Below are 24,197 nucleotides of genomic sequence, written 5' to 3'. Positions count from 1 at the left end.
AGGGTTTACAGAGAATGGTCCGACAAAAAGGAAATATCCAGTGAGCGGCAGTTCTGTGGGCGCAAATGCCTTGTTGATGCCAGAGGTCAGAGGAGAATTGCTAAATTCAAGGCAACAGTAACTCAATGCAGAAGCGCTCTGCAGAAGAGCATCTCTAAACACAACACATCCAACTTTGAGGCAGATGGGCTACAGCAGCAGAAGACCACACTGGGTGCCACTCCTGTCAGCTAAGAACAGGAAACTGAGGCTACAATTCACACAGCCTCACCAAAACTGGACAATAGGAGATTGGAGAAGCGTTGCCTGCTCTGATGAGTCTCCATTTCTGCTGACACATCCTGATGGTCGGGTCAGAATTTGGCGTCAACAACATGAAAGCATGGAGCCATCCTGCCTTGTATCAACGGTTCAGGCTGGTGGTGGTGGTGTAATTGTGTGGGGGAGATTTTCTTGGCACATTTTGGGCCAATTGAGTATTGTTTCAACGCCACAGCCTACCTGAGTATTTTTGCTGACCATGTCCATCCCTTTCCCCATCTTCTGATGGCTACTTGCAGCAGAATAACATGCCATGTCTTAAAGCATGAATCATCTCAGACTGATTTCTTAAACATGACAATGAGTTCACTGTACTCAAATGGCCCTCACAGTCAGCAGAGCTCAATCCAATAGAGCACCTTTGGGTTGTGGTGGAACAGGATATTGGCATCATGAATGTGCAGCTGACAAAGCTGCAGCAACTGCGTGATGCCATCATGTCCATATCCGTTTGCTTTATTTGCTCATTAAAAATTATTTAAAAGTTTATCAGTTCTCTGCCTCCTTCTTCCTAACTTCATTACAGTGGAAATCCGGGAGAAGGACGGACACGTTATCCGCTGCCCTCGCTACTGAGATGGAGGGCGAGTGTTCGAGAGTTAACTCGAGTGGGGGAGAAACCCAATCATCTGCAAAGAGTGCCGGGATGGCCTGAAGCTGGCGAGGAGAGGATCTGCCTGCTGCCGTCTTCCAGTATGGGGAGGAGCAGGGGACGTGGGGCTCGCCACCAGAAGGGAAACAGCTGAAGGGAGCCATCCAAGATAGCCCGGGTGAGTCACCGCTGTCCTCCATGATGACGAAGCCTGCATCCATCCACCGAAGCGGGAGCTGAGCAGGGGACCAGAAATGCTGCCAGCCAGGAGAACCGCTGCCGGACACCAGAGGACGAACAGTTGGATAGATTCCTCCACAGGACTCCCAGCACGTCATCCGATCTCTCAGCTGGTTGAGGACTTAGTTGCAGTGTGTCTGGAGAACCAAACCTCAATTTTTTCCCCCTCTCTCTGTCACTCTTCAGTCTCTCCACAGCTATACAGCTCCTTTCTATTGGCCCTATTATTCTCAGTTTTGTTCCTGAACCGCAGGGTGCTTGCGGCCTGCGAGGGGTAATGGGGTATGTGGCGAGAGCCGTGAGGGCATGCCAGGCGGGTGGCGTGAGTAATCAGGGACACCTGAACGCGTCACCTGCCTCGAGTCTCACAGAGGAGCCCTGGAGGCTAAAAGGAGGTGAGAAGCCAGTGCTGGACGAGAGAGGACCGGATCCGTACATATTGTTTTACTTTCACTTTCAGTTTGTTTCCGTTTGTTTCATTTGCTCATTAATAATTCATCGGTTCTCTGCCTCCTTCTTTCTAACTTCATAAGTCTCTCTCTCAACTTAGGCCAACACTAAAAATATATATGTATACAGGGGCGGACTGGCCATAGGGAGCATCGGGACATTTCCCGGTGGTCTGACGGTCAGTCTTGCCTGCCACCGCGAGTCTGCCCTCATTAACCCCCCACCCCCCGCTCTTCACTTTCTAGATCGCATCGGATGTGGCCTGGCAGCAATACTCTAGCATGCCGCGCACAACAACTCCAACGTCCGTCCAACAGCAAGCTTGTTATTCGGTAAAGATCTGATTTACGACTCATTACAGCTTAAATATGCGTGCCTCTGTTGCCTAGCAACTTCCTGCTATTAAATCATATCTTTCGGTTGGCAAAAACACAACTTTACTTCAGATATGTCTTTCAAAACAGGAAACTCGAGGGTCAATTTGATGGATCAACCCTTAAACCAGTGATAACCAAACTTGTTCCTGGAGGGCCAGTGTCCTGCAGATTTTAGCTCCAGCGATAATCAAACACACCTGAACAAGCTAATCAAGCTCTTACTTGGTATACTTGAAACATCCAGGCAGGTGTGTTGAAGCAAGTTGGAGCTAAACCCTGCAGGGACACCGGCCCTCCAGGATCGAGATTGGTGACCCCTCCCTTAAACAAACCTGAACCTACAATCTTTCAGCTAACAACCCCAAACACCCTCCAGTTCCACACATATCAGTCTTTATCAGTCCATCATGTGCTGTTAGTGACCTCACGCCAATAAAGCATGCCATCATCGTCTGAAATAAGCCTATATCAAATTAGATGGCCATGCTCTGTTCTCCCACGGATCACATTAAGCTCTTTTAATAAAGGTTTGGTTTATTAATTAGGGGTTAATATTAGTACTCCCCTCAGCCGACCCGGCATGAACAATGGACTCTGCAGATCACGTAAAAGGTCTGCTCTAATGCACCAGCAATGTGCACAGTAGATGCTGCTGAACTCAGGGAAGCTAATAAGTGGGAAAATAAGAGGAGCTTCTTAGTAGGTCAGCAGTGAAACCTGAAACGAATCGCTCTCGAGGGCCGATTCGTCATGATAACTAATTCGCTGACTCAGCACAAAACATACCACAAACACAGGGGGAATGAGGATTTGTACGGTCACTAATACTTTGCACTGACCCAGGTAAAGGTAATAAAAGTAATTGTGGAGATTAACGTTAGCTCAGGTAAAGCTAATAAAACAAACACACAGTGAACATTAATTAGCCCAGATAAAGCTAATGAAACAAGCAACTCGTGAACATTAGCATTAGCCCAGGTGAAGCTAATAAAACAAGCACATTGTGAACATTAGCATTAGCCTATGTAAAGCTAATAAAAGAAGCATATCATGAACATTAGCATTAGCACTGGTAAAGCTAATAAAATCAGCATTGCTACTGGAACATTAGCATTGGCTCAGGTAAAGCTAATAAAACAAGCACATCATGAACATTAGCATTGGACCAGGTAAAGCTAATAAAACAAGCGCATTGTGAACTTTAACATAAACCAGGTAAAGCTAATAAAACAAGCAGATTGTAAACATTAGCGTAGGTAAGCTAATAAAACAAGCACATTGTAAACATTAGCATTAGCGCAGAAAACGCTAATAAAACAAATACATTTTGAACATAAGTATTAGCATTAGCACAGGTAAAGCTAATAAAACAAGCATATCATGAACATTAGCATTGAATCACATAAAGCTAATAAAACAATCACATTGTGAACATTAGCATTAGCTCAGGTAAAGCTAATAAAACAAGCAGATCATGATCATTAGCATTAGCCCAGTAAAGCTAATAAAACAAGCACATCATGAACGTTAACATTAGCCCAATTAATGCTAATAAAATAAGCACATCGTGAACATTAGCAATAGCCAAGGTAAAGCTGATAAACAAACATATTGTGAACAGTATCATTAGCCCAGGTAAATATAACTAAACAAAGAAAATCGTGAACATTAGCATTAGCTCAGGTAAAGCTAATAAAATAAGCACATCGTAAACATTAGCATTATCCCATGTAAAGCTAATAAAACAAGCACATTGTGAACATTAGCATTAGCCCAGGTAAAGCTAATGAAATAAGCAAATTGTGAACATTAGCTTTAGCCTAGGTAAAGCTAATAAAACAAGCACATTATGAACATTAGCATTAGGCCAGGTAAAGCTAATAAAACAAGCACATCGTGAACATTAGCATCAGCCCAGGTAAAGCTAATAAAACAAGCACAACGTGAACATTAGCATTAGCCCAGGTAAAGCTAAAAAAAGAAGCACATCATAAACATTAGCATTAGCCCAGTAAAGCTAATAAAACAAGCACATCATGAATGTTAACATTATCCCAGTTAATGATAATAAAACAAGCACATCGTGAACATTAGCATTAGCCCAGGTAAAGCTAATAAAATAAGCACATCGTGAACATTAGCATTAGCCCAGGTAAAGCTGATGAAATAAGCACATCGTGAACATTAGCATTAGCCCAGGTAAAGCTAATAAAACAAGCACATCGTGAACATTAGCATCAGCCCAGGTAAAGCTAATAAAACAAGCACAACGTGAACATTAGCATTAGCCCAGGTAAAGCTAAAAAAGAAGCACATCATAAACATTAGCATTAGCCCAGTAAAGCTAATAAAACAAGCACATCATGAATGTTAACATTATCCCAGTTAATGTTAATAAAACAAGCACATCGTGAACATTAGCATTAGCCCAGGTAAAGCTAATAAAATAAGCACATCGTGAACATTAGCATTAGCCCAGGTAAAGCTGATGAAATAAGCACATCGTGAACATTAGCATTAGCCCAGGTAAAGCTAATAAAACAAGCACATCGTGAACATTAGCATCAGCCCAGGTAAAGCTAATAAAACAAGCACAACGTGAACATTAGCATTAGCCCAGGTAAAGCTAAAAAAAGAAGCACATCATAAACATTAGCATTAGCCCAGTAAAGCTAATAAAACAAGCACATCATGAATGTTAACATTATCCCAGTTAATGCTAATAAAACAAGCACATCGTGAACATCAGCATTAGCCCAGGTAAAGCTAATAAAATAAGCACATCGTGAACATTAGCATTAGCCCAGGTAAAGCTAATAAAATAAGCACATCGTGAACATTAGCATTAGCCCAGGTAAAGCTGATGAAATAAGCACATCGTGAACATTAGCATTAGTCCAGGTAAAGCTAATAAAATAAGCACATCGTGAACGTTAGCATTAGCCCAGGTAAAGCTGATGAAATAAGCACATTGTGAACATTAGCTTTAGCCCAGGTAAAGCTAATATAACAAGCACAACGTGAACATTAGCATTAGCCCAGGTAAAGCTAAAAAAAACAAGCACATCATGAACATTAGCATTAGCCCAGGTAAAGCTAATGAAAGAAGCACATCATGAATGTTAGCATGAATGATTCATCACAATAACTGATTCACTGACTCAGCAAAAAGCATAAGGATTCGTACGGTCACCAATGCTCAGTGGAATCGCTAGCTTGCTTTTCCATCTCAGACAGCATGGATTTATTGGACATTGTCGCAGCTCTGGCCAACAAACACATCGTGAACATTAGCATTAGCCCGGGTGTCGATAAGTGCAGCCATGGGTCCAGGAGTTGCGGGACGGATGGTGCCCTTGTGTGGCAAACCTGAAGGGAACAGGTGCTGTGGAATTCAAACAGCATCGATTGACACTGGGCGGCTGGTGCTGAGAGAACAGTTATTGATCCGACCTCAACCAACCCCCCTGGAACATTTCAGCCGCATCGATTCGGCCTCCTCTTTCCCTCACACTCTGTCTCCAGACTCGAATTACCACCCCGGGATGATCATATCAATTACACGAATCAATCAGAAACGTGTTGTTTCATTTCTCTGCCGAAAACCGCCTGACTTGACACAAATGCCCATCTAAACACAACAGGCGTGGATGGGGACGGCGCTCGATTTGACCACGCCGAGTTTGTTTCAAACTTTCAAGCATCTGAGATCAATGCCAAAGTTCCCCATTATATAGGAGAAGTTCATGCAGAAGTCAGAACTCTGTTGCTCGTTCTTGACTCATAACCCAAATGACACACAAGCTAATCATATTTAATTTATATTTTTATATAAAAGACACAGCTTGTCGACATGAGTAACATACTGTAACATACTGTTGAGTAACATACTGTAACATACTGTTACTCGACATACTGTAACTCTTTATATGATAAACATACACTAGCTGGCCACTTTATTAGGTACACCTTACTAGTACCGGGTTGGACTGTAACTCTTTAATTGATAAACATAAACTAGCTGGCCACTTTATTAGGTACACCTTACTAGTACCGGGTTGGACCCCCTTTTGCCCTCGTAACTACCTTAATCCTTTAAGGCAGAGATTTAACAAGGTACTGGAAATATTCCTCAGAGATTTTGCTCCACATTGACATGATAGCATCACACAGTTGCTGCAGATTTGTCGGCTGCACATCAATGATGTGAATCTCCCGTTCCACCACATCCCAAAGGAGCTCTATTGGATTGAGAGCTGGTGACTGTGGAGGCCATTTGAGTACAGTGAACTCATTGTCATGTTCAAGAAACCAGAGATGATTCGTGCTTTACGACATGGTGCGTTACAGGCATACAGCTTAAACCAGCCTAGGCTGGTTTGCTGGTTTTAGAGGGGTTTTGGCCATTTCCAGGCTGGTTTCCAGCCATTTCCAGCCTGGTCTTAGCTGGTCAGGCTGGTAGATAACCAGCTAAAACCAGCTTGACCAGCCTAGCCAGGCTGGGAGCCCAGCCAAAACCAGCTATGTCCAGCTTAAACCAGGCTGGTCAAGCTGGTTTTAGCTGGATTTAGCTGGTCATTTTCCAGCCTGACCAGCTAAGACCAGGCTGGAAATAGCTGGAAACCAGCCTGGGAATGGCCAAAACCCCTCTAAAACCAGGCTGGTCAACCAGCTAAAACCAGCCAACCAGCCTAGGCTGGGTTAAGCTGGATTTTTCAGCAGGGCCAGTATATTATTCTGACGGTATGATAACCTTGGATAAAAATATCACAGTTTCACGGTTTTGCGGTAATGTGATTACGGCTCTAAAATATAGATATATGTTTTTTTATGACTGGGTAAAACCAAAAACATTTTATATTTTATTTTATTTTATTTTGAAAAAAAACATTTAAAATATTTTGGAACAGTAAATATGTCAGGCTAAATCATTCAAATGAGTTACTGACTTCTGCCAAAGGGCATTGAATCAACAAGAGGCGACACTCTAGTGCAATATGGGAAACAGCCACTAGATGGCGCAGCAGCCATTTGGAATGAAAACTCCAATAGAACAACAGCATATTATAAGTCTGTAAAATAAACTATTAAAAGTGCTGATGATTGTGATAGTAAGTGTTGTATTGTCGTCTTTCAGGTTGTATCTCAGCTTTAATGCGCTTTTTAAGTAAACAAATAAAAAACAAAGCAGCTGCTCGCCATCGCGACAGCAATAAGATCCAATGGACAGCGGCTTTCACTCCAAAATGGCGGAATCTGGGGCTGTTGCTGGGCGCTGCTGTTGCACTGGAACGTTCTATTGAGTGTCGCCTCTTGGTCGTTCTAAGCTCTTTGCCTCTGCTGTCTTCATTTATTTCAAGAACAGATTTTTTTTTTACAATTTAAAACGTCATCTTAGTCAACTGCTGGAAATACTGTTGTCCTAAAAGACAAAACAAAAAAGTAAATAAAAAACCATACACATACCTTAGGAATGGTACTGCAGAAAATGTTGACGGTTTTAAAACCTTGACTTTTCCAAATCGTGATATACCTTGAAAACGGTTACCATCCCATGCCTAGGGCGCTATCCTGCTGGAAGTAGCCATCAGTAGATGGTCATAAAGGGATGGACATGGTCAGCAACAGTACTCAGGTAGGCTGTGGAGTTGACACGATGCTCAATTGGTACCAATGAGCCCAAAGTGTGTCAAGAAAATCTCCCCCACACCATTACACCACCACCACCAGCCTGAACTGTTGATACAAGGCAGGATGGATCCATGCTTTCATGTTGTTGATGCCAAATTCCGACCCGACCATCTGAATGTCTCAGCAGAAATGGAGTTTTCCAGCATTTAGATGGATTGAGCACAGATAGAAGATTGTATTCCTGCTTAAAACAGCCTGCTATTATAACACCTGTACTCAAATCCAACAGCCACTGCTAAAGCATCACAACATTTCTGACTGGTAAAGCCTTCTACTAATGTCAGTAATAGGGTCATTGCTGAAATTATAGTGATTGCAGATGGCTGTTTAACTTTTATGACTTGGCCTCTGCGCGGCTGCGGTTCAGATGAGTTCAGAGATTACTGTAATCATAGCCTGTTTGGTCATTGCCAGGTAATTGGGAAAGCCATGCATGCCTGAGCCTGCGGCTAATGAACAGTAATTGGACGACAGCGACATTCAATGCAAAGTTGAACACAAACGCTGCATGTGTTCGCTGCGCGGAGACACGAGAGGAAAAAAGGAGGTCGTGTTTTGACTACAGCTCAAGTGTGTTACATGGCGAGCTACTGTACAATCTAGTAACATCAGTAAAGCTGTCCATACGGAGGTAAGCATTCAGCTGCTAGCGTGAAAAGGAACGACATCATACCACCCCGTAGCATTCATTTTAAAGACGAAATGCAACCATACATACTTCTAGCTACATAATTCATGATCTCCAGAAATGTATTTATGGTATCATTATGTATGTAAACAGACCTTTACCTGTTGTTAACTCTTAACAATTGGTTAATAAAATTAACATTTTCTTCATTATAGCTGTCTGAAAATCAATTTTCTTCTCTTTGGATGTCTTCAAAGAGCATTTTGGAGGTGAATTCCTCACAGACGATGGCTCTCGCTGACCCTAAAGTGTCGCGGGCAGACATTGAGGAATGATACTGATGCATCATCAGGCACAATCCAATATGTGCTGTCTGTGGAGCGTCACCTCAGACTTTCAGTCACACTGGGGATATGGCAACCGGTGCCGATTTAATGACAAGGGTCCCAACTATAGCGCTGAAAGACTAAAACGTTATCAGGATGGTGGTGTGCAACATTCTGTTGTCTTATATCAATGGCGGAAACAAGCACAGTTATAATAGCCATTTATGCATGAGAGAGTGACTATATTGTCTTGCCATATGTACAAGGATATTTTTTATAAACAATTTTCCCTGCCTTCATTTAAAAAATAGGAAAAAATAGGAAACACCACTGTAATGCATGTTAAGGGCACGCCAAACCAACAGGTGGTGATAAAACCCTTTTATTTAACTATATTTTGTAAGTAAATTGCATACAAATCCAACCCAGCCTCGTCATGAAAACGTAGTCCCGTGGACATTTCTGGAGAACGTGAAATACGTCCCCGCAGGTATGTATTTTTGCAGTGTTTGTTTTTGCTGCTGTGTGCGCTTTTTTTGCATCTCAAATGTCTCTTGCTAGCGCCGTTTACGTCCGCGCTGTTCTTGCGTAAACCCACCAGAGGCCGCTGTCGAACGACTGAATGATTGACTAGGCGACCGACCAATCGACTGACCCACCCTCCTTCCTTCCCCAAACCTAGCCAATTGAATCGATTGACCCGCCCACCCGCTTACTTCAAGTTTTGGCTAGAAGGAATAATTTTTGATTTTTGCTATTAAAGGTAAGGTTGTTTTGCATTTTAATTACAAGTTTATCTGCACTCAGTTGCAATTAGAGGTGTAACTTACCAAGTTAGGGCTTATTTAGGAGGGCTCGGTTTCGTTTTGCGAACAGAAGCCTTTGTTTGGATCATTAAAGAAGGCACATATTACACATGCACACTTATATTGAGGCTGAAAACACAAACCTTGACTTTGGGCGGGTTCATCCAGTGATGCCTCATGATGCTGCTGGTGGTCATGTTACCCGGCAGAATGACCACATCATTATTGCTGTCCCTGCAGGACAACTCGCACTCCTCTCCTGAGAAAACAAACACACAGATGTAAAAACTCTGAAGAATCGGGGACACTTTATTTGAAGGGGATGTTCATGAGATTTTTGTAATCATGACATCAAATCAGACATCATAGAAATGAGATTGGTAACACTTTGGGCTCTATTTTGACGGTCCATGCGCAAAAACGGAAAGCGCAGGGCGCAAACGCATTCAGGGCGTGTCAGAATCTATATTTGCTAATTTAAAGACGGGAAAATCCACTTTGCGCCGTGGCATGTGGTCTAAAAGGGTTGAGTTTGTTTTCTTAATGAGTTACAGGTGTGTTTTGAGAATAAACCAATCAGAGTCTCATCTCAAATTCCCTTTAAGAGTCAGCTGCGTCGTTCCATAAGTGCATTTGCTATTTGCATGACGTAAAGTAAGTGTAAGTGGAAAAACTGAGCATTTCACAAGCAAACAGTTAACAGTTGACAGTTTTTTTAACATAAAACAGTTAAACAGAGCATCTACTGCATGAGAATGAGAGATAATGGATCTACTTTCACTTTCGCTCTTGGATAGGGAAACCTTTACGCACAGACATTAATTAGTCTATAAATAATTAATTTAGTTTGTTAAGCGCAAAGATTTGTTTCAAAACTATTTCTAAATTCAGTTCTAATTTCCAGCAAACAAATAAATGAACAATAATAATGAAGTGTGCTCAAAAACCAGAGTTATATCCAAACACACATGCTGTGCCCCATATGGACTAAAACCTGACAGGTGGACAAATCTAAGCTTGTTTTTAGTAAAACAAATATAAATATGGATATAATAAATAATACTGCTAATAATAATAACATTATACAAAAGCAAATTGTTATGAATGAACTAAAAAACGCCTCCCGAGATGAAGAAGGCATAAAAGCAGTGATTTTTCATATTTATGTAGGCTAGAAACTAATATTTTTCGTAATATTTTAATCCTTTATATTTATATTCTATATTTATTCTTATTATATCCTATATATATCCTTAATATTTACATTTTTTCATATGTAAAGATATTTGCAGTTATATGATCTTATTCTGCATCCCTAATCTTACCCAATACCTAAATCCAACTACTACCTTACTAACTATTAATAAACTGCTGAGTAGTTTATTAAACTAGTTGTGTCAGTTAATGGTTTGTTAATACCGTGAATTGTGACAAACTAAATTGTTACCAATGTCTCTAATTATTGCTGATTACTTCTAAGGTAACTGTAGGTGAATCTCAGGTCACATTTAGCCATAAAAACAAACATATATGAACACTACGTCAATACCACAATGCTAAAAACACTTGTGCTGATTCATGTTTTGGTGTAAACTGCAGTCTATTTCTTTCAGGATGTGTTGACGAATGAAAGGTTCAGATTTTATATAAATTTTAATATAAATCTTGGGCGAGGCAGTGGCGCAGTAGGTAGTGCTGTTGCCTCACAGCAAGAAGGTCGCTGGGTTGCTAGTTCGAACCTTGGCTCAGTTGGCGTTTCTGTGTGGAGTTTGCATGTTCTCCCTGCCTTCGCGTGGGTTTTCTCCGGGTGCTCTGGTTTCCCCCACAGTCCAAAGACATGCAGTACAGGTGAATTGGGTAGGTTAAATTGTCCATAGTGTATGAGTGTGTGTGTGAATGAGTGTGTGGATATGTTTCCCATTGATGGGTTGCGGCTGGAAGGGCATCCACTGTGTAAAAACTTGCTGGATAAGTTGGCGGTTCATTCCGCTGTGGCGACCTCAGATTAATAAAGGGACTAAGCCGACAAGAGAATGAATGTATATAAATCTTTTTGTAATATTATACATGTCTATACTGCTGCTTTTAATCGATTTAATTTGTCCTTCTTAAATAAAAGTATTAATTTCATTTTTAAAAATGATAATAAGACAAATCCTGATGACTTTAAACTTGGTTCTCTTTCCTCAGCAGTGCAGTGGAGATTACTGTTATTCAGTACAATACACATGGGCTGAATTTAAACAAACAATTTAAGTTAAACATTCCTAAATGTGATTTGCTTGTTTAAACTCAGTAACGTTCAACTTAATTTGTTTATTCGCTGTTTATTTTAGCATATGTTTGAGGTGAGAGTTTGCACCTATGCCGTGTCCTTTCTTGCAGCTGATGCGGATGCTGGGATGCAGGTTTTGAGGTAGAGAGCACTGGCCCTTCAGCTGAGGACACAGGCGGAAACTTCCGGTCCAGTTGCCGTCTTTTCTGCAGCGGATCACATTAGAGCCCGCACCCTGAGAGAGACACACAAACACACACACGCATACACATCAAATATGCTGTATATACAGTGGTACACAGCATAAATAAATCACCCCTATATAAAAAACACCCCCCTTTACAAATGAATATATGTCTGTATTTACTGAGAAATGCATTTATTTATTTATTTATTTATTTATTTATTTATTTATTTATTTATTTATTTATTTAGCCATAAGCAGCCAATAAACATTATTTATTTATTATGTTTTTATTATTTTTACTTATTTTTTTATGATTTAATTAATTAATTTATTTATTTTTATATTTATTTTTTTAAATCTATTTATTATATTTTTAATTATTATAATTAATTGTATTTATTTATTTATTTATTTATTTTATTTATTTTATTTTTTTATTTTTTATTTAATTAAATTAAATTACATTTTTATTTTTATAGATTAGAATATAAATGCAAATAATAAATGACAAACTACAAAATGTCAACTTAATTTGATATTTTTTTCATGTTTCTCTTGATTTTCATCTTTATTAAAAATATACATATATTTTTCCCTAACATTAATTTTGATGTGCTTTTTTTTTGGTCCACGATTTGTTATTTGCTTAATTAGCTCTAGTTTTGACTTTGGTAAATCTATTGAATTTGAATGATTCTCTAGCATAATGTCCAAAGTAAAGACAAAACAGCTAGTTTTGCTGATATTTTAAGATTATTAGGCTGAACATAATGAAATGCCATCAGTCTACAGAGATTTCCCAGTATTTCTCTTTTGCAATCGGAAGATCACAATAATTAACCCCTAAAAAGCTAAAGCAAAGCAAACACTAGCAGATTACTATGGTATAAATGCAGAACTACAACAAACCAAAAAGAGAGATCGACTTAGATTGTCAATTACCCTTTTAACAATTATTTGATCAGCTGTAGTTTGAAATTTATACTGAGTTTTTCTTCCCTAAAGACTTATTATGCGGTCTCTGTCGCCATCTTGTGGCGGAACGTCAACTGCCTTTGCTATGCTAAGTATGACAGGCTGATGGCCGCATACCTGCCAACATTTGTATTTGAAAATCCGGAAGACTGGAGAGTGGGGGGGTGGGGGGGTTGTGATGTGGTGGGTGCGAACTGAAAAGGGGGGGGGGGGGGGGTGTTGCGCAAAGTAAAAGAGCAAGTAGTGTGGGGGTGAAATTCCAGGAGTTGACCGGGAGAAAACAAAACAAAACGGGAGATGGGTCTGAAATACGTGAAACTCCCAGAAAGAACGGGAGTGTTGGCAGGTATGCGTTGATGTGCGGTCTCTCCGAAGTTGAATGAATGAATATTTAAAATAGGCACTATCCTTATAATTAAACTGCATAGTTGCAATCTAAACAACTACATTCTTGACTAAAAAGCCTCAAAGGTACATGATGTTGTCCAACAGCTGCACTATTTGTCAAACTGCAGTGAGTTTATTGATCTGCTGTCACTCTATGTGGGCGGAGTAATACACAAGGGTGAAGATGCTATATGAGTGCTGATATTGCAGAATATCACACAGCTATCAGCCAATCAGATTCCAGAACCAGACAGAACTGTTGTATAAAAACAAATACATGCACTGTAATAAGGACGCCTTAAAATAAAGTGTTGTCAATTTTTCATAATTGACATAATTTAAAGAGTCATTTTCCTGCTGAAAAATCCAGCTTAAACCAGCCTAGGCTGTTTGGCTGGTTTTAGCTGGTCGACCAGGCTGGTTTTAGAGGGGTTTTGGCCACTTCCAGGCTGGTTTCCAGCCATTTCCAGCCCGGTCTTAGCTGGTCAGGCTGGGAGATGACCAGCTAAAACCAGCTTGACCAGCCTAGCCAATCTGGGAGTCCAGCCAAAACCAGCTATATCCAGCTTAAACCAGGCTGGTCAAGATGGTTTTAGTTGGATTTGGCTGGTAATTTTCCAGCCTGACCAGCTAAGACCAGACTGGAAATGGCTGGAAACCAGCCTAGAAGTGGCCAAAACCCCTCTAAAACCAGGCTGGTCAACCAGCTAAAACCAGCCAACTAGCCTAGGCTGGTTTAAGCTGGATTTTTTTAGCAGGGTTTCCTGCTGAAGTAAACGTATACTGATTTAATAGGACAAAATAATTATTAAAACATATTCTTTTTAAATACTTACATTTAAAATGTAACTACAATTAAACACACATGGTGTCAAATGAATCATAAAATGAATCATAAAATAAAGAAGGCTGCAGATTTGTAGATATTTGTGCAACCTAACGCCGACCTGTTTGCATGGTGGAGGTTGTGTGAGTGTGTGATTGGCTCCGTCGCAGTCGATCCAGCAGGTGCTGTCGAACCTGAAGCCGTCTGTGCATTGATACATCCCATAATAGACGGATGGAGGAGCGGGACAGGTGACGGCTTCACATGAGCCCTCCAGCCAGCGCCCATCCTCTGTGCACTGACGCTTGAACGCCCTCCTGAAACAAACAAACAAACAGTAGGTAGTATTGTCGCCTCTCAGCAAATAGGTCGCTGGTCTGAGTCCTGGCTCAGTTGGCATTTCTGTGTGGAGTTTGCATGTTCTCCTCTTAAGTGGCTGTGTGTTTTTCAGCTGCTGAATTCTGACCTCTTTGGCTTGTTGGCCACGTGGTATCCAGGTTTGCACTTGTATTTGCAGAGCGTTCCCACTTTGAGTCCGGTGTCGTTGCAGCGTTTGGTTTGCAGGACGGCATTCGGGACTGGAGGAGGAACGGGACAGCGGAGCTCACATAAAGCCTCCGGAAACGACCACAGGCCGTCCTCCATGCAGGTCAGAGTGTTATTAAAGCCTGCACACACAAATCAAACACGTCAAGATGAAATGCATGCATACACTTATTTTTTTCTTTAACTTTTTTTTTTGAGGTCACATTAAAATGGTCAGTTAATGGCAGTATACAAAAAATATAATAATAAATAAATCAAAAATAAATACAATACTGAGAATTCGAAAAATAAAAAAAGGAATGAAAAATCAAATGAACTGCTTTCAAAATAAAAAATAAAATAAATAAAAATAAATAAATAAAATACTAAGAATAGAATAAATAAATTTAATTAAATATATATATATATATATATATATATATATATATATATATATATATATATATATATATATATATATATATATATATATATATATATATATATATATATCCAAATGTATCACAATGTCTTTTAAATCAATAAAACAATCAATAACATATTGAGATTTTGACGAACAAAATAGAATAAAATAAAATATAAAAAAATGAACAAATATAAAAATAAATAAAACCATGAACAAAATACTGAGATTTTGACGAATAAATGAAATAATAAATAATTTTTTAAAAAGTACAAATATAAAAAAAAATGGAATGTAGCACAATTGCTTTCAAATGAATAATAAAAAATAGTGAAATTTAAAAAATAAATAAGGAATATAAAATAAAATAAAAATGTACCAAGTTTCTTTGAAACTTTATTTAATTATTCTTTGAATAATGATAATTATAAGACATGTTTATTGAACACCAATTCAGCTTATTAAGACTGATTTCTAAAGGATCATGTGACACTGAAGAAATAATTTACCCTTTAAACCATGATACATACAATAATTTACAATAATAATGATTTTTACATGTAATTGTGGGTAAAAGATATTATTTTAATACCTATTAAATAATTTTCTACTGATTTTTAATGCAAAAATTATAAAAATATAAATATAAATATGTCTTATTTTCTTAAAAAATATTATAAATAGGATAAATTTAAGGTAAGAGAATCTGAGCCTATTTCTCACTTTAAACAATCTATAGATTCAAGATTTTTTGGCATTAAACAAATAATTTAAATAAACAAACAAACAAATAAATAAATGAATAAAACAAGTAAATAAATAAATGAATAAACAAGTATATATATATATATATATATATATATATATATATATATATATATATATATATATATATATATATATATATATATCAAGTAAATAAATAAATAAAACAGGTAAGTAAATAAATAAATAAATAAATAAATAATTAAATAAATATATAAATAAATAAATAAATAAATAAATAAATAAATAAATAAATAAATAAATAAATAAATAAATAAATAAATAAATAAATAAATAAAACAAAGAAGTAAGTAAATAAGTAAATGAATAAAAATAAACATAAATAATAAATGAATGAATGAATAAATAAATAAATAAATAAAACAAGTAAATGAACTAATAAATAAATAAAACAAACAAACAAACAAATAAGTGAATAAATAAATAAACAAATAAATAAATAAATAAATAAATAAATAAATAAATAATGAATGAATGAATGAATGAATGAATGAATGAATGAATGAATAAATAAATAAATAAATAAATAAATAAATAAATAAATAAATAAATAAATAAATAAATAAATAAATAAACAGACTGAATTTCATCTTATTGTGCTATGCTGTAATTCACAAATTACTTTGTGGATGAATTATTGCAAAAAGCAGATTATCCCCTTTATCTTGGATAGGTTCCATAGAAAACATAAAGTGCATTTCTTAACAGGCCTACAGGGAAATTAAAGGAATAAAGCTAAAGGTAATCCTAGTGTTAAAAGAGTAGATAGTTAATACAGTTTCTCACCCACAAGCTGCGCGGGCTCTTTACACTGAAACGTGCTCTTCTTTCCATAAGTGGTGCCTTCTGGGAAATCAAAGATTGCTGGGTGAACGTGGTACTTATCTGGAAGCCCACAGTCGACCGGCTCACAGGAAACCTGCTTATTCCACTTTCTGTCTGCGCAGGTGATGGTCACGCTCGAGTCCGTCTGCACAGAAAAAAGTTTAGAGGTCTTAAACACTTTATTTTAGATCACAATTCAGGGTATTAATAAACCGGTAACTAACACTACTAGCTTAATAAACGACTAATTAACTGTTTATTAATCCTTATAAGATAGAAGATGAGTTTAGGTTTTGGGTAGGATTAATGATGCAGAAAAGGATCATACTTTACAAGCTCTAATAAACAGTTAATAACTTAATAACAGGCAAGTAATAGGCCAGTAGTTAATGGCATGAATTGTGACATGAAGGTTTGCATGAGGTAAGAAGAACTGTTTAGATCTGCATTGTTTTGCTTGATGAAGTGTGGTTTTCAAGTTATACCTCCTGCTTAAGTAAGATGTTGGAGTAAAAAAATAAAATAAAATAAAATAAAATAAAATAAAATAAAATAAAATAAAATAAAATAAAATAAAATAAAATAAAATAAATAAAATAAAATAAAATAAAATAAAATAAAATAAAATAAAATAAAATAAAATAAAATAAAATAAAATAAATAAATATTACATAATAATTTTTGTGTATTTATTTATACATATAAAATAAATAAATACATAAATAAATAGTATATTTGTATTTATTTATGTATTTATATATGTATTTATTTGTTTCTAAATTAAAAAAATAAATAAATAGTATAGAATGTATATTTATTAATTTATTTATTTATAAATAAAAAAATAAATAAACTATAAATAAAATAAATAATAAATAAAAACAAATTAATAAATTAAATAAATATAATATAATAATTATTTATTTTTTATATAATATTTATTTTTTTATATATACATTTAATTATTAATATTATTTTTCCCCTGAAAAAAGTACATCTGAGCATTGTAATTGTATTTTGCATCTTAACACAGAAGTCAGTTGGCAATCAATGCAGAGTTGAGTTTCCTGAAGAAGTGGTGTGTGTGGTGTGGCTGTCCACATATAGCGTTTCAAATCAGTCACTTATAAGCTCCCATTTCACAAAAGACGCTGCCTAGATAGATAGCAGAAAGTAAGACAACTCACTCGTTTGAAATCCAGCGAGCAGAGCTACAATCCAAAGTCAAAACATACTCATCTTTCCCTACAGCGCCAGTGTTGTGATAAGAAGACAATGTGTGTAACTTGGACACCGCTGTGCAAGAAATGTTGGCACGTACTCTTGATCAAAACTAAAGGATGATTTAAATGAACTGCTTTTAACATTGATAATTGTATGGCAAGTTTCTTGAACATCAAATAAGTAACAGACTGAAAGATCACGTTACATTGAAGACTAGAACAAATGACCTTTAAAACTCTAATAAATCAATTAAAAATAATAATAATAATTGAATAAATGATTGATTTTATTTTAGATATAAATCCAGTTTTGGTATGAATCAGAAAGTTTGCACAAACAATGTTTTTGTTTATTAGTAGAGTGTATTTGTCAGTCCAAAAACTTATGTTTTATTTCTTATCCTGTATTTTTAAACTGATTTTTGTTGCAAACATTTTAAAATACATTTATATTACATAAGACATTAAGTCATGCCCCCCCCCCCCCAAAAAAATAAAATAAATAAAAAATTAATAAAAATATTAATAAAAATCAAATCAAATAAAAATAAAAAGTTTGTGTTTTTTTAATTAAACAATGTATTAAATCATCTAATTTATTTATATTCATAGTTTTATTGCATTAACAAAATAATATTAAATAAACAAATAAAAAATAACATAAAATAAAATAAAATAAAATAAATATATATCTTGTGCATTTTTCAAGGTAAACAATGTACAAAATCATCTAATTTATTTATTTGTTTTTTTTTTCATTAAAAAATAATATAAAATAAATAAATAAGTAAATAAATAAACATCGATTAAATTCTTTAATTTATTTTAAATGAATTAAAAATAAATAAATACCAATAAAATGAAATGTGATGTTCATATAAATGAAAAAATAAAATAAAATAAAATTTTTGTGTGAATTTAATTGTATTTTCACTTTACAAAAATCTATAAATTCATCTATGCATTGATAATTATGATTTTTTGCAATTAGGAATAATATTAAATAAATAAATTATTATATAAAATTTAATTAAAGAGAAAAAATCCTCTAAGTTATTTACATAGTTTATTTTTGCATTTAAAGCAATTATATAAAATAGATAAATAAATTAAATTAAATAATGAGAATTTGTGTATTTTTCACATTAAACAATCTATTAAATGCAATAGTTTATTTGCATTGATAAACATTAACAATATTATAAAATAAATAAATAAAATGAAAAAGAAATACAATAAAATAAAAAGAATTTAATTGTATTTTTCTGGCATTAACAAAATAATAAATAAATAAATAAATAAATAAATAAATAAATAAATAAATAAATAAAGTGTATTTCTCATGGTAAGAAATCTATTAAATCCTCTTATTTATTTGCATTGATAAACAAGATGTTTTTGCATTAACAAAAATTATTAATAAATTAGTAAATAAATTCCATTGATAAACAAGCTTTTAAAATGAAGAAAAGAAAAGAAAAGAAAAAAGAATGTAATAAAATGTAGACAAAAATCTATAAATTCATCCATTTTCTTTGCAATGCATTTACAAACAGGATTTGCATTTAAAATATTATAAAATAATTAAATTAAAACAAAACAAACTAAAATTAAATTAAATTAAATTTATTCTCTGTTAATAAATTTAACAGAGAATTTTAGTATATTTTTTACTTTTAAAAATCTATAAATTCATCAAATTATTTGCACTGATAAACAAGATTTTACTTTTTTTTTTTTTTTTTTTTTGCATTTAAAAAAAAATACAATCCAAAGTCAAAGCATGCTCATCTTTCCCTACAGCGCCAGTGTTTTGATAAGAAGAAGACAATGTGTGTAGTTTGGACACTGCTGCACAAGAAATGTTGGCACGTTCTCTTGACCAAAACTCTGTTATTTGAAAAATGCCCTGAAATGGCCTGACATCTGGTTACAGCCCTCCAAACATCTTCAAGCCAGGATTTTGCCGTTATGCCTCATCTCACAACTTCACCGTATAATGTGCTTTTAAAATACCTAAAGAGGCTATCTTGCAGGATCTGACTTCAATGAAGCAACAAGGACATAAAAGAGGATTTTCATGTGCAAAATAAAGAGGAAAATAAGACTTGAAATGCCACAAAACCTGAGGACGCTGACAAAAATCATCTTCTGCTCCACTATTTTGATTAGGTGCACCAATTCAAGCACTTTGAGAGAAAAAATAAATAATATTTAGGTGATTTGAGTTAATCCATGTCATCTGCAACAATATTTTCTGGATCAAAATCTGAATAAAACAAACTTAATGTTAATTTTACATCAACTGAATCAAATAATTTTAAGGAATTTACACAATCACATTGGAAATAACAACCCAGGCTCATTGGAGATATGTGCCCAGGGCAACATTTTTAAGAACCGACAATAATGTACCCTGAACTACATTGTGTTGCAGCTTTTGTTTTCACAAATCCACTAGAGGGCGCTGTGTGCATTTCTGACAATCTCAAATAAGTTACTGAGGCACCTTTTTCTCATACGTGCCATTTCTTGTGAATCCACCAGAGGGCGTTGTGTACATTTCTGCACACATTAGCGTCCTTCTCATGCATGTCCATGAGAGAATTCAGTCTTCTGGCAAGAATTCATGCTTCTACTTAGTTGAATCAAATTTGATCATTCCGAGATTAAATGTTGGAAAGTTTGAAAGGAATAGGGTATAGGGGGGATAACTGGGAATAGAACACAACCAGGAACTATGCTTATAACGCAGTTTGTGAATAGTCATTAGAATGACAGATTTGGGAAACCAAATCAACAAATTATGTTTATAATGACGGAACTTGCACCCTTAGTAAGCTAACGATGTTATCGGAAAGGCACCCCTGAACAGCTGCTGTAACTATTGCACAAAAAAGCATGAAATAATCTTTATTTGTCTATAATATGTGCAAGCAAATATCATTAGTGTGAAAAGGAACTAAAGTTGTTGTCATTACACTGCCCCCTAGTGTTTATTTTACTCAGGAACTGCCGTCAAACGTACAACAAATAAATCTTGCCGCCTTCATTTTTTTAGTTGAATAAAATTTAATATTTTCGAGTTTACATGTTGGAAAGTTTGAAAGGAATAGGGTATAGGGGGGATAACTGGGAATAGAACACAACCAGGAACTATGTTTCTAACTTCAGCTCTAGAGGTGTAGTTCAAAGTGTACAAGTTTGCGACACAGTTTGTGAATAGTCATTAGAATGACGGATTTGGGAAACCAAATCAACAAATTATGTTTGTAATGACGGAACTTGCACCCTTTGTAAGCTAACGATGTTATCGGAAAGGCACCCCTGAACAGCTGCTGTAACTATTGTACAAAAAAGCATGAAATAATCTTTATTTGTCTATAATATGTGCAAGTAAATATCATTAGTTTGAAAAGGAACTAAAGTTGTTGTCATTACACTGCCCCCTAGTGTTTATTTTACTCAGGAACTGCCGTCAAACGTACAACAAATAAATCTTGCCGCCTTCATTTTTTTAGTTGAATAAAATTTAATATTTTCGAGTTTACATGTCGGAAAGTTTGAAAGGAATAGGGTATAGGGGGGATAACTGGGAATAGAACACAACCAGGAACTATGTTTCTAACTACAGCTCTAGAGGTGTAGTTCAAAGTGTATAAGTTTGCGCCGCAGTTTGCGAATGTTCGTTGGAATGACGAATTTGGGAAACCAAATCAACAAATTATGTTTGTAATGGCGGAACTTGCACCCTTAGTAAGCTAACGATGTTATCGGAAAGACACTCCTGATCAGCTGCTGTAACTATTGTACAAAAAAGCATTAAATAATCTTTATTTGTCTATAATATGTGCAAGTAAATATCATTAGTGTGAAAAGGAACAAAAGTATTCATATCACACTGCCCCCTGGTGTTCATTTTACCCAGGAACTGCCATCAAATATACAACAAAAAATCTTGCCACGTAAAATTTTTTTCTTGAATCAAATTTAATCATTCCGAGTTTAAATGTTGGAAAGTTTGAAAGGAATAGGGTATAGGGGGGATAACTGGGAATAGAACACAACCAGGAACTATGTTTCTAACTACAGCTCTAGAGGTGTAGTTCAAAGTGTATAAGTTTGCGACGCAGTTTGCGAATAGTCATTGGAATGACGGATTTGGGAAACCAAATCAACAAATTATGTTTGTAATGACGGAACTTGCACCCTTAGTAAGCTAACGATGTTATCGGAAAGGCACCCCTGAACAGCTGCTGTAACTATTGTACAAAAAAGCATTAAATAATCTTTATTTGTCAATAATATGTGCAAGTAAATATCATTAGTGTGAAAAGGAACTAAAGTTGTTGTCATTACACTGCCCCCTAGTGTTTATTTTACTCAGGAACTGCCGTCAAACGTACAACAAATAAATCTTGCCGCCTTCATTTTTTTAGTTGAATAAAATTTAATATTTTCAAGTTTACATGTTGGAAGGTTTGAAAGGAATAGGGTACAGGGGGATAACTGGGAATAGAACACAACCAGGAACTATGCTTATAACTACAGCTCTAGAGGTGTAGTTCGAAGTGTATAAGTTTGCGACGCAGTTTGCGAATAGTCATTGGAATGACGGATTTGGGAAACCAAATCAACAAATTATGTTTGTAATGGCGGAACTTGCACCCTTAGTAAGCTAACGATGTTATCGGAAAGACACTCCTGATCAGCTGCTGTAACTATTGTACAAAAAAGCATTAAATAATCTTTATTTGTCTATAATATGTGCAAGTAAATATCATTAGTGTGAAAAGGAACAAAAGTTGTCATTACACTGCCCCCTAGTGTTTATTTTACTAAAAAAAAATCCTGCTGCCTTAAATTCTTTAGATCAATCAAATTAACTTTTCTACTCGGCTAAACTTACATCAATAAAACTGACTATAAACATTACGTTAAACTTTGTATGACTTAAAAAATTTTCTTGAAACCTGATTAACTTACTAAAATAAGCTACATGAAAATATTAGTTGTGGTTTCAGGCTGAGCCTGTGTTGATATGCATATTCATTCATTCATTCATTCATTCATTTATTCATTTTCCTCCGGCTTAGTCCCTTATTTATCAGGGGTCGCCACAGCGGAATGATCCACCAACTATTCCAGTACGTTTTACATAGCGGATGCCCTTCCGTCTGCAACCCACTACTGGGAAACACCCATACACTCTCCCATGCACACACACTCATACACTACGGCCAATTTAGTTTATTCAATTCCCCTATAGCGCATGTGTTTGGACTGTGAGGAAGCTGGAGCACCCGGAGGAAACCCACGCCAGCACAGGGAGAACATGCAAACTCCACACATGCCAACAGGCACAGCAGGGACTCAAACTAGCAACTTTCTTGCTGTCAGGTGACAGTGCTAACCCCTGTGCCACCTTGCCGCTGACATGCACGTTTGCAAATGAATAACTGAATCCTAAAACTGTCATCATCAAGCACTTTTTTTTCGTTGATGAAATCAGTTCGGATTAGTCGGTGAAGCAGGAATCCAGCATTCGATACACACGCGACTGATAATCTCAGGCAGATATTCTTTCCCTCCCATAAATTTCAGCCTATTCTTCGATTATCTGATATACCACAGCGATATCTTCTTACCAGGTCATTACTCACTTTTCTGTACGGAACATATGCTTTCCACATGCTAAACTCAATCAATATGTTTAGAATATCTGGGGAGAATTCCCGAAAGTGCCCGAACTAAGAGTGAGTGCTGAATTACAATAAGTTATCACATCAGACAAGGTCATTTATGCTATGGGGGACATATGGGTTTATGCAGGTTAACTGCTGATCTATAGGCACGTGGGAGCCAGCGTTACATAATATCCTGCATTTTGAGATGTCATGATTAGTGTCTGTTCAAATATAATTCAAAGTTTGAAGCCAAAAACCAGAAATCATTTTCTTTAAATTACCCGCAGGCTTTATTTCACGCATTACACAACGCAGAGGCATTTTTAATACATTAATTACGCTGCTAATGTAACCCTGCCGATTCTACGCCACCTAACCCGCTCCAAGCTGGTTTCAAACCGGCGACCTTCCGCATGGGAGTCGGGTGCTCTACCAAGGAGGCTAAAGACCATGGCCTCTAATGTATGTCGCTAGAGCATGTTTAGAGGTCAGAGGAGTGAGGTTTACCTGCACAGCACTTACTAGCTGGCCTCCGTTACACTAATACCCATCTGAGGTTTTTTTTGGGCGTAATTAGAGATGCAGAATAAGATGACGCTTTATAACTACTAATGAACAGTTAATGCAGTGCGTGGCATTATTGAGT

General features: G+C 36.1%; 1 protein-coding gene across 4 annotated transcripts in view; it reads right to left on the bottom strand.

Moving 5' to 3' along the window:
* Positions 1 to 24,197, bottom strand: part of pappaa (pregnancy-associated plasma protein A, pappalysin 1a) — a 179,878-nt gene that overhangs the window by 28,356 nt on the left and 127,325 nt on the right. For all 4 annotated transcript variants that reach the window (XM_073949692.1, XM_073949691.1, XM_073949690.1 and 1 more), the window contains 5 exon segments: positions 16,603 to 16,786; positions 14,548 to 14,749; positions 14,203 to 14,398; positions 11,794 to 11,941; positions 9,575 to 9,690 (listed from right to left, as the gene is read on the bottom strand). In XM_073949692.1, coding sequence (XP_073805793.1) covers positions 9,575 to 9,690; positions 11,794 to 11,941; positions 14,203 to 14,398; positions 14,548 to 14,749; positions 16,603 to 16,786 — 846 coding nt within the window.

This window comes from Danio rerio, chromosome 5, assembly GCF_049306965.1.
Source record: "Danio rerio strain Tuebingen ecotype United States chromosome 5, GRCz12tu, whole genome shotgun sequence".
In the NCBI taxonomy this organism is placed as follows: domain Eukaryota; kingdom Metazoa; phylum Chordata; class Actinopteri; order Cypriniformes; family Danionidae; genus Danio; species Danio rerio.
The sequence above is the reverse complement of the archived record's forward strand: the minus strand, read 5'-3'. Positions and strand labels throughout refer to the sequence as shown.